The sequence below is a fragment of the Eretmochelys imbricata genome, chromosome 18 (genome assembly GCF_965152235.1).
Source record: "Eretmochelys imbricata isolate rEreImb1 chromosome 18, rEreImb1.hap1, whole genome shotgun sequence".
NCBI classification, from domain to species: domain Eukaryota; kingdom Metazoa; phylum Chordata; order Testudines; family Cheloniidae; genus Eretmochelys; species Eretmochelys imbricata.
The window spans coordinates 8491363-8509740 of NC_135589.1; the positions used below are offsets into that span (position 1 = coordinate 8491363).

The 18378-nt window shown below is 39.6% G+C and overlaps 1 protein-coding gene across 2 annotated transcripts in view; it reads right to left on the reverse strand.

Moving 5' to 3' along the window:
- Positions 1-991: 991 nt before the first annotated feature.
- IFFO2 (intermediate filament family orphan 2) overlaps positions 992-18378 on the reverse strand; it is a 53289-nt gene continuing 35902 nt past the window's right edge. Inside the window, exons 4-10 of one of the 2 annotated variants that reach the window (XR_013348360.1) lie at positions 18024-18164; positions 15922-16064; positions 12277-12397; positions 9340-9432; positions 8445-8575; positions 5772-7983; positions 992-3970 (exon numbers count right to left, since the gene is read on the reverse strand). Coding sequence is in view for 1 of the 2 variants with exons in the window: in XM_077837294.1 (XP_077693420.1) it covers positions 7878-7983; positions 8445-8575; positions 9340-9432; positions 12277-12397; positions 15922-16064; positions 18024-18164 (735 nt within the window). In the remaining variant the exon portion in view is untranslated. Of the gene's footprint in view, positions 7984-8444; positions 8576-9339; positions 9433-12276; positions 12398-15921; positions 16065-18023; positions 18165-18378 lie in introns of both variants that reach the window. The other variant, XM_077837294.1, reaches the window with a different exon arrangement.

Consider the following 18378-nt stretch of genomic DNA (forward strand, 5'->3'; position numbering starts at 1 on the left):
GCGCAGTAGTAAGGGTAGCAGGACCGCAACCCCCCCTACAATAGCCTTGCGACACCCCCCCCACAATTCCTGTTTGGTTCAGGACTTCTACAATTACAACACCATGAAATTTCAGATTTAAATAGCTGAAATCATGAAATTTACCATTTTAAAAATTGTATGACCATGAAATTGACCAAAATGGACCGTGAATTTGGTAGGGCCCTATTCATAGCACAGGCTGCCACAGTCCTGCGCTGCATGAAGCCTACATTTAGTCTGCTATAAAGTGACAAGACAAAGTAAGCAGTATTATTCATTTCAACATAAAGACATTCCAAATTAAAAGGTCAGTGCATGGGACTGAGAATCAAAGCTCCTGCAGTCTAATGCTATCTTTGCCACTGTTTGGGATCATTAGCCAAGGTCATACAATCCCGGCCTCATTTTCCCCATAGGTAAATTGATGCATCACCTTCATGATAGGGCTGCTGGGAAAACTAAAGGTTGTAAGGAGCTCTGAAACCTTTGAATTGCTATAAAGTGAAAAACATAGAGGGGTTGTATGAGGAACCTTTCACCTTCAGAGAACAGAAATGTTTAGCAAAAAAATGCTATGAAATTTTTGCTAACACACATCACTGAATGGTAAATAGACTTGGGTTTAGGTACAGTATATTTGAATTGCTTAGCTCAGTATGACAGCCCTAACTGCTTTGCGTCTTCGGATTTGATCTGTGAGCTTGGGTTAGCATTTAGTCTTACCTGTATAAAATGCTGCCAAACTTATGCTTTTCAGGTTAGTTAATGTGCCTAGATTTTAGAAAATGGGGAAGGGGACCTTTAAGGACATTGAGGTGCCCTTTCCTTTGAAGTCTGGAGGGCTGGATGAGTGATTCAATGCTGACGAGTTTCTGTTACATGCAGCTAAACATTTCCCTGGATGTCAGGTGTTATGGAAGAACAGAGTTAGAAGACAAGAACTGATGCACGCAAGACAGACAACCAGGAAGTTTGGCATTTATTTTAAGGGGGTTTTCCTTGTAACCAGACAATTACCATAACCCGTTTTCATCAACGAGCTTCAGAACACAGCCCCTTTTCACAGAGAAGCCCATTTGGTACGTGACTTGGAAATCAACATTCATAGTTAGAATTTTTATAAATGAAGAGCACAAAGATGAACCAATATCACGATGCTTCTCAGAAGGGCAGTACCACAAGCACAGGATGGCTGAGAATGATGGAGGCAGATACGTGCTTGGACTTTTGCCCTTTCAAGACAGAACAAGAAAAAACAGTATACAGGCAGCTAGAGATCAGATCTACAGTTGCTAGTTTTTGGCACTACTCGGGGAATTGTGAGTTCCAGTGGATTATCTCCAATTCAAATGCTTCGGGCTCTTGCTGTTCATGTTTCTAGTGCTCCTTCCAAAATGGATAATGCAAAACTCTTGGACAGTCTGTAAACCAATTGGTCTGCTTTTAAACTTAAGGACAGACTCCAAACAGAGGGGCAATCCACTTAAATCTGGCCCTTCTGGAGCAAGCTTAGGAATTGGTTCATCCTTGGATCTTTCCTTACTGGAGATCAAATAGCATTGTCACTCAAGTCATTTTTTCCCTTTAAAATAAGCTAATATACAGAATATAAAGCACAATATTTACAACAATACAGTAAACAGTTTCATTTCCACTCTGAACAGTAGTCTGTTTTAATGAGTATTAAAATAAAACTCTCACATGAGCCAAAAAAAACCCTAACAGACACAAAGTGACATGGCATGGAAAGGAGTTAATTAAGGTCTCCCCTTTAAACACTTTAAAAAATAAATACCATTTTTGGCAAAATTTAGCTAAAAAATAGCTTAACCCTAGGGACAGATGACTTTGTATATTCCTTTCAGTGAAACTCTATTATTAAGGAAGTGTGGTTAAGTGCCCAAGCTCTTAACCATCTTAAACATTTATTTCTAGAACAAGATTTAAGATTAACTCTGTATGGGTTGTCACTTTAGGCAGCCAACAAATTAAACATGGCCCAGATTTGCAGCACAGGGGTACATGTATGTTTCACCATGGGAATGATTTGGACTGTCAATTTCAAAACCTTTAGACAAGTACTGCAATGAAGTCAAATGTGTAACTATTTCTTAAGCAGTTTTTCTGATGTTAGCATCACTGCCTGCCTGAAAAGACAGACCTATTCAGATTTAAGACCATATCTTGTTTGTGAAAGTGCTTCATTATTGGAGTGCCACAAGTCACAGATAAGGAGACCTGACATGCTCTTTTAAAGAGTTGAGGGCCTCATCAGCATCCAACTTCATCCAGCCTCTCAAAATCTCTGCTACTTCAAAAAGATGAGCTTTCTGAAAGGCTGCTTTAAATACAAAAGACGAAGACCCCAAAGCTATGCACAAATGCATGTGAAGACATTTTAAAAGGAAAATTTAAGATCAAGTAAGAAGCTAAGTTCAAAGTTTGACAGGTAAGTCTTTCAAGTACACTTTTAAAAATGGTATTTAGTACAAGCCTACATGTGTAAAATTTGCTTGATGATTTGGGATCTTGGTATGATCTGTTATGTTTTTATGCTGGAGGCGAGGGGCACTATCAGGTCAAAGTTAGTCTAAAATTTAGGTTTTGTGAAAATGAGATTGAACAAAACTTAAGGCCAACAAATGTTTCAGTGATTTTTATATAATTTCAAAGGAAAACTTTTAAGCATGTCTTTGCTGTGTCTGCAATACAAATATTGCTTCTTTGTGCTAATGCACCAGCTCCTTTAAATAAAAGTCTAGAAACAAAATGTGAAAGAAGTGATCTGAGTATTACCTTGGATCCTTGGTCAGCAGAGTTTAAATTCCAACAGAACAGCTTAGGTGAAAGACCCTTTTAAAGTTTTCCACCGTTACAAGCATTAATAGCATTAAGAGTTTAGTCAGCAGCACTCCCTTTCAAACATTATGCTGCTCAAAGATGTAGCAGTCACAAAAATGAAGCACCGTCAGAAGCCCTTCATTATTAAGATGTTCTTCACTACATGTTCCAGGTACAAACATTCTTCCATCAATATTGATCTTTCCACAGTACAGAAATAAGGAAAACATAAGCAAATATCTGCTTCATTTCAACAGGTTTATGGGTGTTCCTGGTATGGCTGTAAGCACTCCTGTGCCACCAATGTCATCACTCATCCTAAGGGCCTGTCTCCACTTACAGGTGGGTGCAGCAATCCATCCACCGGGGGTCGATTTAGCGGGTCTAGTGAAGACTCGCTAAATCAACTGCCGATCACTCTCCCCTCGACTCTGGTACTGCACCGGAATGAGAAGCATAAGGTAAGTCAACGGGAGAGTTTCTCCCATCAACCCAGTGCGGAGTAGACATCGCAATAAGTCAACCTAAGGTACATCGAATCCAGCTACATTATTCACGTAGCTGGAATTGCATCACTTAGGTCAACTTAATCATGTAGTGCAGACCTGCCCTGAGTCTGGACTGACAATGGGAATTTCAGTTTTTGAAAGCAAGTATGTTATGTTAATATTTCCTTTACTATATCGAAATTGCAACCAGTTCTAAAAAGCCTTCCTACATACAGAAAGATTCTGATCTCCAACTGGTATAATTCCATGGAGTTACTCCCCATTTATACTGGTGTAAGGAAATTAGCAATCAGGCCCCTCAAGTCTGAATTGCAGTCCTAATATATTCTACCCTGCTAGAGGGTAAAATACAAATCTTATTCTAGGTCAAATTTTAAAAATGTAAAATATGCATCTGAAGTATCATTTGTGGTTAGCAGAATAGATGTCAGTCCATACTCACCCTCTAATAGAAGGCATTAGAATCAGTGAAGATGGGGAAAGATAATTCTGCAGTTACAGTAATGTTCGCAACATATGTTTTTCTTGCTATGAGGAAGAGATGGGAGGAGTGTTTCACAGACAGCCACACCTGTTACATTTGTTTCTCATGCTGATACCTGAAAGTGTTGAGAATTTGGAGTCCCATAAAACAGAGAATACTTTACAGAGGAAGACCTGTATTTGCTAACTGACTTCTGTTTGCATGTTTAAAAAAAAATATATATATCTAGAAAATAGAATAAACTGTGTTTATTTATAAATAGATTACACATTTCTCTTAGTTGCATTTAATGTTTTTCCAACCCATACTTTAAAAAATGCTTTCATTCCTTGTTTCTTGCCGGAGCTAACGTAGTATTTATTAAATCCTTGAAAAACGTTTGTACCACATGATTCTTTGGACTTTTTGAAGAACATGCATCCACAAAAGCACTGAGATTCATTCACTGAAAACACTGTTTTTGTACAAATCCATTTTAGGAATTTGATCTACTTTATTACACTGCTAACAAGCAAAAAAAGTTTGCTTTCTTGAAATCCTCTTAAAAAAATGAGGAAAAAAACAATGAGGAGGATTTACTGATAAGTCTAAAAAAGTGTCAATATGACACTGCGTTAAAAATAGAAAATAAAAAAAGTATTTACAGCTTTACAAAGGAAAAAAAGAGGTCATCAAAATGATTTCCAGCATTTTCACAATTTTTCTTCTGGCAAGCTTTTGATCTGGTCACTACAGATGTGTTAAATACAGACAAAATGGGACCACCGTCAGCTAAATCAGCAGCATCATTTGAAACAAAACTAAACAAAAAACCGCATGGGAAAACGACCATGGGATCGACTCAATAACTACCAAGGGGCAGACCCCGCTAGCTATCAGGTCGAATGCCTTGACTAAAATATAACCCCAAACCCAGGTATGAAGACAAACTTTAAAAATGGATTACATATGGTTATAGAAAAAACAGACAACAACAACAACCATGGTCATTGCTATTACCATCATACACATTTCATCATCATACACATTATTTCTTATTCTTTACTATACAGCTATCCTCACCTCCTACATTTCCAAACAATGCAACCTCATTACAGATGCTCCTCATAATTATGGCTATGAGATGAACTGTAGGTTACAGATTACTTGTATCAACAACTAAGTTTTGCTTCCTCAAGCAGTTCACTCTAACGCAGGATACTCTTCTCTTTCCCTGCCTCAACATGCCAACCATTAAAAGGTAAAACATTGAACCAGTCTCCTTGCAGAATACTGCATTTTACAAAGAAAGCAGCAGCAGCTAAGTAGGACGGCTGTTTAAACTGTTCAACTTCTCCCCTACAAAAGAGGTTTTCATAATCTGAGGACAGCTGACTGGAAGTCTCCAGGAAGGCTGTCTCATTACAGGAGCAAACTCCTGTTATAAACAATGTTTCCTCCAAAGTCACTAGAGAACGAACTACAAACATTCAGCTTTGGCAGGTGGTCTCAACCTTTTGAGAAACCTAATATATTTAGCAGCTGAGGTTCAAAGAGGCTTGGTAACCTTAAAAATACTTTAACTGAAAACATGGGAGTCCCACTCCCTTATCAAAAGGGCACGACTGACATGTATTTTTCACCCCACCCCGCAAATCCCACTCCTAGTGAACATAATTTACTGCTTTGGCTAGATAAGATATGCTAGGAATGAGCACTTTGGAATACAGGTTTCTTTTAAAAAAGGACCTAAGCACAATATTACACATGTAATGAAACATTTTAAAAAGGCCACTGAGGTACAGTCTGACTGATAAAAGAGTTCCTAACAAGAGATTATGCACAAGTGGCTTGAATGTTTCAAACAGCAAGAAAAGTAAAATTGTGTGTCCTTGCATTACAGTTCTTTTCGTGGACGGGAGTCATTTAAAACTCACATTGTGGATCCAGAAGGGTCTCATCACAGTTGTTCTTCCCACCTGGAAAGATATGGGGGGGCCATATGTTTCAGATGGCCCACATAATTCAGTCTGGGTCTACGAAGTCAGCTACAGGACACTCAATGGGAAGAGTAATGAGAGAATTACAGGCAGCAATGCAGGGAACCAGAGTCGATAAGATGGTATGGTACACAAAGCTACTGTACAAGCAAGGATCTGTCACTTCTACCAGAGTGAAGCAAGTTGTGCAAAATTCCAAGAGGCATTCTCTGCCTAATACAGACACTTGTGCTCTGTTATGGAGAAAGCAGCACTCTTCTGTGTACTAGATTTTGTTTGCTCACAATGCCATCCCCTGATTTTATTTCAAGTTGACGGGTACAGAACAGCCATCTCAGCACCACTTAACGCTGAGAGGATGCAAAAAACCTGACATTTCTCTGTCCAATCTACATGAAATAGTATGGGAAGAAAACCACTCCCACTCCCAGTATTTTCCAACCGCTGTGGGAGGAGTTTCATGAAAGGGGGGAAAAAATAATAATTTGAAATTTAGTCTCTAAGTCTTAAAATGGTCACTAGCTACATAGTTACTTCTAAGAGATATTAATTAGGTCTTCAACAGTGGCCTGCAAAACAATCTGCTACGGTCTTCCGCTTGCTTACAGTCAGGGGATTTCCATTCCCCTTTTCTCTTGGCTCAGTTGTGATAACTCCTAATTATAACCAAGAACAGCCCATCTCATGCCACCAGCTCCCTGAATAGAAAGTAAATAAATTAGACTTTTGATGCTGCTTTCTCTGGTTTAAAATACAGAGGAACAGACACATAAGGCCTAGGTCTACTTGCTTTCTCACAGAGAAAGCACATGGCTGTTATTCCCTAATTCCAGAGCAGCAGTAGTTTAGGATTTGTTTTACTGTGCTCTAAAAAGCATTACAGTATTTTCTGATTTTCAGCTTTTCCAAAGAACAGTGGTCTGTAATGATGTCACATCTCAAGCCTACATCTATAGCATAGTGTGTCAGTTTACCCTGATGCTTCAACCACGCTGCTCATGAAATTGCATTTTATGCTGCTTATATCCCAGACAGTAAAGACAGACCTGCAACTATTATGATTAAAAAAAAGTATTGGAAAAAAAATTCAGGAACTGAAGGGCTGATCCCCCTCCTAATCCCATCCCAGGAAACAAAGGCATTATAACAGACATTCCTCCACAAAGGAAGCTCTACAGATAACTAACATGTGCAACTGTGTTTTTTAGCTTTCCTTCCACCAAGAGATAACTCAAGCCCAGCAGGGACCAAACATTCCATATAAATAAGGCAAGCTTTTTTTTTTTTTTTTTTTTTTTTGCATAGTAGTTTAACGGTGATATTCCCACCCCAGTGTACCCTGTCCATCTGCTTTGCCACCGAGCTGAGAACTGCTTCTTGGGATTCTAGACTCAGGCAAAAAGCTTGTGCAGATTCCAAAGGTCCCTCCACCCAGACAGATGGCATAGAGATTCCTTTAGATACCTTATAATTGCATGAGCCTAAAGTCTGCCTCTAACCCACTGCTATTTTTAAATGGGGTTAACGGCTACATTTGGAGGTGTTTACATTTTTTATTTATTTATTTATATTTTTGGTCAGACAGCTGTGGTCATCATACTGTAATTGTGTTGTGTTCCATGCTCATTTTGCCACAGTGTTCCTTTCGCCAATCAGTGCAGCACTTCAGTAAGTCGTAAGTCTACCGAAACACGCAAAACTTTTCCAGCACCATTCTCTGCTGCGTCCAAATTTTTTTCCCCCCTTTTTTATTTTTTTTATAAAAAACACCTGCTATTAATATTTCATTAGAGCTCAAAGTGGCTCAGCTTGGGGCAAAGGCACAGTTAAAACACCATATTTTCTTACAGAATTCTGCATTTGTAATTTGTAGAACAGTAGAAATGTACAGCACCAATCCTTGGGTGGGGTGGGGATGCGTATTGGAATGAGTCTTCAGGAACCCTGTGCCAGGGCTTATTAGTCTGTTCGGTCAGTATTCTACTTTTTCATTTTTTTTTTTCTTCTGTATTTTCCCTTTTACTGGAATGCTCTGATTATGTATCAGCTGACCATAGGCTCCACATCCGCCTCTCTGTCAAACTCATCTTGAATCTCGTCTGTGTTTCCTGAGTCACTGCTGGCTACAGAGCTGGGAGACGGAGAATTTCTGCAGAGAAATGTAGAGAAAGGTTTAGACAAAGTTCAGCAAGTGATGTTAAACATTGCTCTTTCTGTTCATTTTAAGAAAAAAGGGTCCCTTTCCATCCTCAGGTAAGATGAAAAAGTGTCCTATGTCACTGTATCTGGACTTACATTTTCTAATGAGTATTAATAGTGATATTTAGCACTTCTCATTCATAGAATCTCAGTGTTGTACAAATGTGAGCATCACTAGCCCCGTTTTACTGATGGGAATGTGGAGGCTGAGTGCGCAAATGACACACAAGTCTTCAAACACAACAGTGAGCATCAAGCCTCTTTGGAAGGTGCGTAAAACTTCCTTTCTAAACTGAAGAAAGCATCAACAGGAAGTATTTTACTTAAATGCTTTTTAATGGACTGTTAGGCAATGTGTCTGCAGGAGAAGTTCTTAGAGAACAGCAGAGAACCAAGGAACATCCTATTTACCTGTCAGCTGAGCCTTTGATAAGTCTACGACAGGTTTCCATCTGTACGTCCAGGCCCCTCTTCATGCTGCACATTTCCATGTATTCGTGGAGGTGGCGATTCATGTCACTCTTGGCTGTGGCTAGCTCCAGCTGTCCAAAACAAGAGACAGTGGTCAGCATATAACAAGGAGACTTGCTAAATCCCCGTCCTGTCCAGTTTTAAGGGTTGTTGGCATACTGAATGTCATGCAAGCACTCCAGTTACCTATTCCATACACATTCATGAGGTCCACAGGGCAGCCTTACTTTCCATCTTATCTGAGGTTACCATATTTATCAGCTTCTTCCCAGTACTGCAATCCTATTTAGTTTTGCTGCTTTCAACAGCTCTCGGCTACTAATTGTTTGCATCCTGTTTGTCAATGTACAGTGATTCCTTAAACTTGCAAACTGCCTGTGAGATGCTATTTATATTTTATGGCTCACAGATGGAGCATAAAGATCTTGAGAAGCTATACTAGTGCAGCCTGGCATTCTCTGAAATCATTCCTTAGCAACTAGAGGGGTTTCCCAAAGAGAAAGAAAGGATGTTGTAGAAAACTGACAAAATCTCAAAGTATTTTTATTTATACTCGTCTGAGCTGTCCTTTACCCACTAGTTACAACGTTACGCTCACTCAACATAGTAGTCTCAAGTAAGTTATTGCACTATTGAGGAAGGATGTGCTATACTGGATGCGATGCTGAGGGTCAAGTTCTGCAGTTACATATATACACTCCATCATCTTCAGTGGTCTGAAATTGAGCACACAATTTGGCCCAGGGAGTGTACCCACATCACTGAAGTTCATAACAGATTTTTAAGATGGTAAATAAATCCTTGAGTATTTTTCTTTCACAGGGCACTCTCTCACCTCGATCTGTCCTATTGTTTCCTGATATTCTTGGTCTCTTGTTTTGAAGAAAGATTCTGTTTCATGGATCAAGTTCCCCAGATTCTCCTCCTGCTACAGAAGAACATTACAGGACAGTTAGTTGGGACAGATTAAAACAGTTTATGGAATAGCTCATTTAGGTCCCAATCATGTAGCCCTTTAATTACACAACTAGCCCTACCCCACCCTTAATCCACTATGACTGCTTGTGGATAATGACTTCAGGATTTGTCCCACACAGTCCCATTTTTCAACGTGTTTAGGCACTAGTAGAATTTTCAAACACCCTTCAGCGTCCAAAACTCATTGATTTCAATGGGTGTGGGTGCTTAGATACTTTTGAAAATCCTACTAGGTGCCTAAAGAACTAAAAGTCTGCCCTTTAGTGACTCTGACTTCTAAAGACCTCCATGACTTCAGCCCTGGCAGCTGGGAGCTGCAGGGTCCCACCGCCTCCCACAGCAGCAGGGAGCTGTGAGGTACCCCTGCTGCCTCAGGCAGTGGGCCTTCAAGCTCTACAGCTCCCCGCCAGCCACAGGGGAATCCCCTGCAGCTCTGAAGCTCTGCGCCCTCACGGGTGGTGGGGGCCCCAGAGCTCCCAGCCACCATGTAGCTGCCCAGTCCCTTTCCCATTTTATCATGATATTTTTAGTAAAAGTCAGGGACAGGTCACAGGCTTCTATGACTTCTCCTTTTTGCCCGTAGCCATGACAAAATCTTAGCCTTAATTATGGTTTGAAATAATTTTTCAGAAGTGTTAGTTTATTTGTAAACAAGGAATACTGCTTTGGAAATCTGGTTTATAGATTAACTTAATCACCCTTATTTACTGAGTCTCTGATTTTGGCACTGCTCCGGCAGGAGAGACAGCCACTGCTCCAAGGAGTTTGCACTGAATAAACACGAGTACTGTAGCCAGGTGCCAGACAAACCAACCATGATATACTGGAGATATTTTGGAAGATTACGGCTACCAAACATTGAGCAATGAACAGATCCCTATAGGACACTCTAGAAACAACCCCACTTGATCAACAATTACCTATTTATAATTACTTTAAGACCTATCAGTTAACCAGTTTTTAATCCATTTAATACGAGTAACATTGATTTAACATTGATTTTTAAAAAAAAAAGCATTATACAGAAATCAATGTCAAAAGGGACAAAATCAAACGCCCTACAGAAGACTAAGTATACCATCACAGTTAAATTTTGTTTGATGAAACCTATTTTCCATAAGACTATGATGATTGGCATTAATTACGCTACCATCCTTTAATTCTTTAAATATTGCATCCATATCAGCCTTTCCATGAGTTTGCCTGGGACCGATGTCAGGCTAGCGGGCCTATGATTTACCAGAGTTATCCCATTTTCTTCTTTTCCCATGCAAAAGGGTTTTAAGGAAGGAGGCCACAAATGAAGGTGGCTGGGGTGTTGAATGAGAACTCTACTGCGGGAGACTCAGGCATGTAAACCACTATGATGCTAAAGCCCAGACACACTCAGTCTGTCTTAATTCAGAATCTCCATGTACAAGGCAAATCTACCCTTTCCTTGTGTAATATTCATTCAGAAGGATTTAAGCCTCTTAAAACCTTTAGAGTTACACCACAGAAGGTCTGAGTTCTGTAATATGCCACTGATAACTGAGCTTATACATGCACACATGGCTATATGCAAATAATCTGTCACTAATTCCAGCACACAGCTACATTACTTTATCATTCTGGCACTCTCCCGGCTCACCAGAAGACATATAGCTAAATATGCAGTATTCTGCAGTCTTAGCTCTTTTAAGTAATCTCTGCAGTTTCAGCATGTGCCATATGATACACAAATGGAAAGATGTAAATTAACACACTCCTGGCAGTCAACACAAGACAATATTCAGAAGACAGCTGCCTCAGCATCTTTACATTCTAGTGGTGACGGGGTGAGGAAGGCAGAATTCCTACTCACCCAGAGCTGTCATGCTACTCAGTAATGGAGTAACAGTGTATACACCTCTAAGATGCTCCTGTTTAAATCTTATCTCCCAAAGCCTGTCTCAAACACTCAAAATTTCTAAAAGAGGAAGCTTGTAGCAATCAGATTTATTTCAAACAGACTTAGAAATCTTATTAACAGCAAACTCCATGAGATTATTGCCAGATGGCCTTATCAAAAGGGGAGACAGAAGCACAGGATCCATTGTTTCAGAAGATACCAGAGACCCTATCCAGCCCGGTAATTCAAGTCTTTTGGCTTTGTCTGCACCACATATAACAAAGACATTTTATAAAAATACCTGGATGGCCAAGGTCTTTAAGCTCATCACATCTGTGAAATGTGGATACTATTCTACACAGATTATCTAAATAGATATTATTTCCACAGTGCCACAGCTGTACATAGCACTTTACACAGAAAGTGAGATAACGGCTCCTAAGGGTAGGAGCCAAAGGTAGTTAAACGACTTCAAGGGATGATGAGCAAGTGTGAACAATGTTCCCTCTAATTTTTGACAGGCCATGTGTGCAAAAAATTTCTTCTTGCAAATTTTTGTGCACGCGCACAGCTTAGAGGGAACAGTGAGTCAGAGTATGGGAAGGATAAGATTTAAAGCAATAGATCATGAGATGCAATAGTTTAAAAAAAGTATCTTGTTAGTTTCTTTTGCCTTGTATTTTATTTTTAACGTTATATTTAAGTTTTGAGGGAGCAAACAGACAAGACTGATGGAGTATAGATCAGTATCAGAAAGCAAGCCAAAACCATTAAGAGGATCTGAAAAAGCATGTTTTCATGGCCAACTGAATCACCAGCCAAAGATACAAAGGCTGAGAGTAGCTATACATGATAAGCTGCAGTGTGCCATCTCCTGAAGGAAATAAATGGGAAACAAGTGAAAAACAGAACAACTCAGCTCACTTCTCCTTGCAGGTCAACTGAAGGATTGCAGTTTGTGAAGTCTTCCCAGAGAAGCAGGGTGTCTTCATTCTCCTCCCATGTTAAACTGTCACAGTCATCATCAAAATCAAATGTCTCACGCCTGTTAAAAGAGCAGTTACAAAAAAAAAAAAAAAAAAAAAGAAAAGAAGGGTAGAAATTATTTCAAACCATGTCTTTCCACAGTCTTGGAAATACCTTCAAAAGAACAGCCTTAAAACACTACATTAAAACTATAGGAGAAAAGGAAGAGAAACAGAAATGCAACAGCTGAAAAATCTAAAGGCTATTAAAACAGGCTCTGCTGCTCTGTCTGGAAGGTTCCGAAACCTGGGTTTCTCCCCACCCTGCAACAGAGTACTGGAATCTTGTCAACATTCGATCTACTTTAAACAGACAATTCCAGTTTTGGCCTCTAGATGGTGCTTTAATTTTGCTATTTCAGCACTGAACAGTTGCTAAACCACAAGAATGTTTTAAACTATTCCGTTATGTCGGAGGACTGAAAACGCAGTTTGCAGAATTAGTTTGAAGACAAGTTTGACTGAAAATGTAGTTTTAAACGTTCCCAAAAGCAAAGGCCAATAGAATGGTTTCCATGGATTTTTTTTAAAGTGTCAAATGGAAAGTTTACCCACAAACATTCTGCCTGCAGCACTAGCAAATCAAATGTTGCAGTTCCAAGAAAGAGACCCACTGCGAACAAATTAAATAGACTCCACTGATTTTCATTCTCCAAACAGAAGCACAAAACCGCATGAGTAAAAAATCCTGTTTACTTTCTCATTTAAATTCCATTTTGAGTAATAGTTTCATTAACATAGGTTAAAAATAGCCTGCAATAATTTTTAATTTGACAGTCCCTTTAATTTGGTCAGTTGCTAAGTAAATTAAAATTACAAGAAAGAAGAAACTTGAGACACTTGAACAGCAGCAGAATGGAAATTCTATTCTAGCTACTTTGTTTCTTTTCCTTATTAAAGCAGAGCAGGGTGGAGGGGAGAAAGGCTTCTTGTTTTATATTCTCTCAATTGTTTCAGGCTGAGACATATTTTTATTTCCTGAGTTCATTTCCTTTTAAGATGATCACATCAAGCCGGAAGTTGAGTCCAACTCTGTATCTTATGAAGAAGTTAAAGAACTTGGCAAGAGGACAGGCAGGGAACGTACGTCTACTGATGACCAGCCTTGCTTATTTTTAAAACTTCTAGTTTAATGCACCCACCCTTCACAGTCTGTTCAATCACAGAGTTCTTTTCACTCTAAGAGCTCACTGTTTGAAAAGACAAAGACCACACAATTTAAACTGCTGTCTGCTTTAGCTGTATTCATTGTTCAAAGAGGGTTATTTGTTTTATTTGAATGCTCAGGACCTTTCACTAATAACAGTGCTTTAATGATGCGCCTCATTAATTACAGCTCAAAAAACAAATTATTTTCATCTCTGGTGTTGGTATGAGTCCATACCCACAAATCCATTACCACAAAACCCAAGGGGATGTAAGTTTGAAATACCTTTGTTTATCACAGGTCACTTAAATGAACCTATGACCATTCAGTGTTATTTAGATCAACTACATTTGAAGTTAATAACAGGATTTCTATGTGCTACTGCTGATACAGGAGTTTTTTCTTATTAAATCAAGTTTATAAAAACAACCATTGTAGAAGCCTGTTGCATTTTAATAATGAAGCCATAAATTACTGCAAAGCTTACGTCAGTAATTAATTGAAAGGAAAAAGGAAAGCAAAAAACGCACCAGCAGCATGTAGGGCTGCGTGAGAAGAGATAAGAAAGACAATGAAGAGGGGTTAGTGTCCTACTCAAGAATCTTCAGAATGATGTCACAAATGAGTCCCCCGCAATAGAAAGTTTTATAAGGTGTGTGTGTGTTGTAGACCTGGAAGATTTATTTGCTAATTAGGAGAGTATTAGAGACAGAGTATTAAGAGGACTTCACCATACAAATCAAATCTTAAGTTCCTTGTTTTTTAAACTAGTGTTGGAATTAGTGTTTGTATCATGTTTTCAGTATGCTAACGTAAATGCTAATTACTACTAAAAACTCCACAAAAGTTAGCTGCTGGTTTGCAGTTAAGCACACTGAATTTCAGCAACGAAAGAGTAGTAAAGAAACCTAAAATGCATTTCTATTACACTATGAAATAACTGCAGCTGGCTGAACTTTGACGAGGAGAAGAGGGCCAGAGGGATGTGATAGTGAGCACCTAAGATCCACATTTGGAGTGGCATTAACAAGGGAGCCATCTACAGCTCTCCAGCTCAGGGAGTTCCCATTATGTAAGGCTTGAAAAGCCTTATAGTGACTATTTTGATAGCAGCCAACCAGGGCAGAAAGCAATGAGCCTGAACTCTAGAGACTGTGAAAATTTACTATCTAGTACCATATCTTGTCCTATGTTGTGCGGGAAAGCACAGAGAGCCTCCCACTTTCCCAATGTATTCATTCGGGAGACAGGCAGGGCACACTCAGTATTTCAACTTCAGGAAAGGGCAGAGCTTGTGCACCTGCTGGTGTTCCTCTCTCAAGGGGGCACAGCCAGTCAGCTTGAAAACATGACAAAGCCCCCAGAGCATGCTTGCTACAGTTGGGGGCAGATGCTAGAGAAGCACATGCCAATCCTTTCTAGAGAGGCAGTAAGGAGCATTCCAGAGCTCGTAGCCTCCAGCCTTCCTGAACTATCCTGTCCTGCACCAGCAAGATGTTCTGGAGTTTTTGATAGGCTGCTATAGTTCTGCTACCACCACCCCAACTTTTGGGGAGGATGCGGGGGAGGAGTTAAAGCAGGAATTTGCCCTACTAATTCTAATCCACAAGAATACCAGTCCTGAGCAAGACTGTTCCAGCATTAGTGTCCTTAACATCCATAACTAGGTATTCTGGTAAAAAGAAAAGGAATACTTGTGGCTCCTTAGAGACTAACAAATTTATTTGAGCATAAGCTTTCATGAGCTACAGCTCACTTCATCGGATGCATTCAGGTATTCTGGTGTTGGAGTTCCTAGACAGAATCGCCATGACAGTTGGCTAAAGTTAATTCCAAACCGTCCTGCAGAAATTCTGTATTCATATTATGAACTGAGCTTTTAGCAAAGAAGTTAAGGAAAAACAATTATATCTACTCAAATCTCACATTCTCAAACTCCACTCGGACAAAGAGGCAGATGCAGGAAAAAAAATCTCACAACTCTGGAAACCTTTATGCCAGACCATATAAATAAGACCGGAGTTTCATTCTTGAGCATGATACACGTCAGCTACAAGCAGGGTGATTATTAAATAAAAGTTTAGAAGTCTAATTTCACTATTTATTGCTACTTGCTTTCTGCATTCTACTCGGTGTGGACAGTGAAAATTAACTGTTCAGTTACACTTTTGTTTATATCTAAATTTCACTCCGAGTCTTATGCGGTATCAAAATTCTGCAGTCTGAGTTCAATTAATGCTGAATATTTGGTGAAAAAACTATTTTTACTGGACATTTAGAAAGTTTGTGGAAACACACTGGGGTCTTGGATTGTGACAACACCAAAAATCTGAATTTGGAGTCTCAGTTGACCTGAAAGTCCCACAATAAAGACCTCATACTCTACAGAATACTCACAGCTGATTAAACATTCGCTTCATTTCATCTGTGATGTTCAGAGAACAGCTGACTTCATCATCTGATAATCTGCTGTTGTCTCCATCCTGCTCAGAGAGGTCATCGTCAGATGTTAGCTTGCGTTCTTTCTTTTTGGAAGCAACCTTAATTGGAGAGAAGGGCAGTGACTGGAAGGCTCAACTGAGGTGCTGCACTGAAGGGTGCAGAGAGAAGAAAGGAGAGGTGTTAGGTTAGGTGGAAGATAATGGTTCATCAGTACCCAGTGATTCAGGTGCGTGAGTGACTGCACGCATTAAGGACAGGAATCAGATCTATTAGGAAGTAGTGAACGTAGAGCAAAAGGAAGCAGTTCAAAATGGCACAGAGCAAAGCAAGCTGCAGACTGCCAGAGCTCTACATACAGGATGTACTCACTGGCAACATTATATGGGCTACAGAAAAGCATGCGAAGGCTAGAACGATACAGGGACCAAGCAGAAGCTGGCAAGAATGTCCAGGCAGCAGGCTTGAGAGAAATGACAGTACTCTCCCTCTCTTGCCACTACCATCACAAGACTGGTCCTTTCAGAACTGAACACTCACAGAAAGTACACAACACTCTTTTAAAGGTAATCTTGATTCCATTGCTATTCCCACCCCACTGTCACAGGCACAGATTGCTAGTCATCAGTTTGACAGTACAAGAGATGTGGGAACTGAACTGAACAAACCCAAATAAATGCAGTTGATAGATGTGCAAAGAGAACCAAAAGCTAACTCTGAAAAGTGAAGGATCATTCTTTTGTCCAGTGGGACTTAGGCACAAATATTCATGAGTATTTACAGATGGTGTGATGCAGTCGCTAACATGTTTAAAGCACACAATAAATGCCAAATCTCTTTAATTTTCACTAATTTGCTAACTGAACCATTTAGGACTGGTGTTGCCCTTTGCGCTGATGATTTTAACCACTGCATACTTGATCAAAACTGTGTACTCAATTTAGAACAATAGCACAGTTTTACCACTTATCAAAGTTAAAAGTCAAGATCTCTCTTTAGAAAAATGGAATACTGTTGAACACAGGGGAGCTGCAATTCTCTCCCCCTATCAAGTAGGTAATTTGAATCAATTTCTGTCCAGATTACCAAAAAAAAAAAAAAGCGCTAATGCAAAAACTCATGTTTACCTTAGCTAAGCATTTTATAAGATTAAAAAGTTGATTTGGAATGGAGGAGAGTTTACTGTTCACCACATTTAAGACATCCATATGAAAGGCTCAAGAGAAGGGCAAGGACGTTTTAATAAAAAACCTGTGTTTGTACAGTGCAGCCCTTAGCAGCTACTGTACTGGAAAGATTAAAAAAGTCAGATCTATTTATTTGAAGATGGAAAGTTGAGGTAAGTTGCAAGGGCCAATGATCAATTTAAAATGCAGTTATGATCAAAAATTGACTGTGCTAAAGGCACTTGATCACTCCATAGCTCTGTTGTGTGTCTATTTTGAGCTATAACGGCTTACTTTTGGAGCAAAATAAGTTACTAGTTTTCCCCGGTTAGTACTGCACAGCCAATATAGCTATGGGAAAGTAAACTGTATTCTATTTGCCCTCACATATCAAAGTAATTGTAGTTAACTAACCATCAGTGTCAGAAATTTATTTATTTCTCTTCATGGTGTATGAGCCAAAAATAAGGGCTCAACTTGGAGATCACAGGATGCAAGTACAGTGCATGAAGTTAAATCCTCTTACTTGTGAAGGGAGCAAATCTGATGGAACCATTTAGGTGAACATAGAATCCCAGGATGCTTTTTTGTACAGTTACTTGTAAACTACCACCAAACTTTAACAGTACTTTTCAAAGGACATTCTGAGCTCTCTTTGGAAGGTTTTCTATAAACTCTCAAGTCTTAATACTGCAGCAGATTATGTGGATCATTGTTACAATTGGAGACAGATTCAGGATGAAAAGAAGTCTACTGGGGAGAAATTTCAAAAGAAGTTGAGAATGTTGGATGAAGTTTGAGCGTGAACTAAACTCCCCAACATTCCCTCTCTTTTCCCTCCCTCATACTGCCATCATCTTGTCCTGCCCTAGAGAAAATTCAGGGCCTAATCACCTGGAATATCTTGGAAACATCTTCAGAGTTGCGCTGCTGTGCTACATCGCACAGCTTGGCTGTAATATCGATTCGACGGCAGATGTCCATGTCCACCTTCATGGCCTTTTCTTGGATCTTTGTGTCCAGGTCTGTCATGGGCTGCAGGAAGGACAGTAGTGGATTATCTTCTATTGTTACACAGTTCAGGAGTGAAGGGATACGCACTGTATCTCTATAAACCCAGAGCACACCATTCTTACACCACATTGCGCCTGTTCTCCAGGGAAAGGCAGAACAAGGATAGTCTAGATTAGACAACTACTGGAATTAACACTTTCAAATCTGATTCCAACAAATGCAAGTGTTTGAGAAT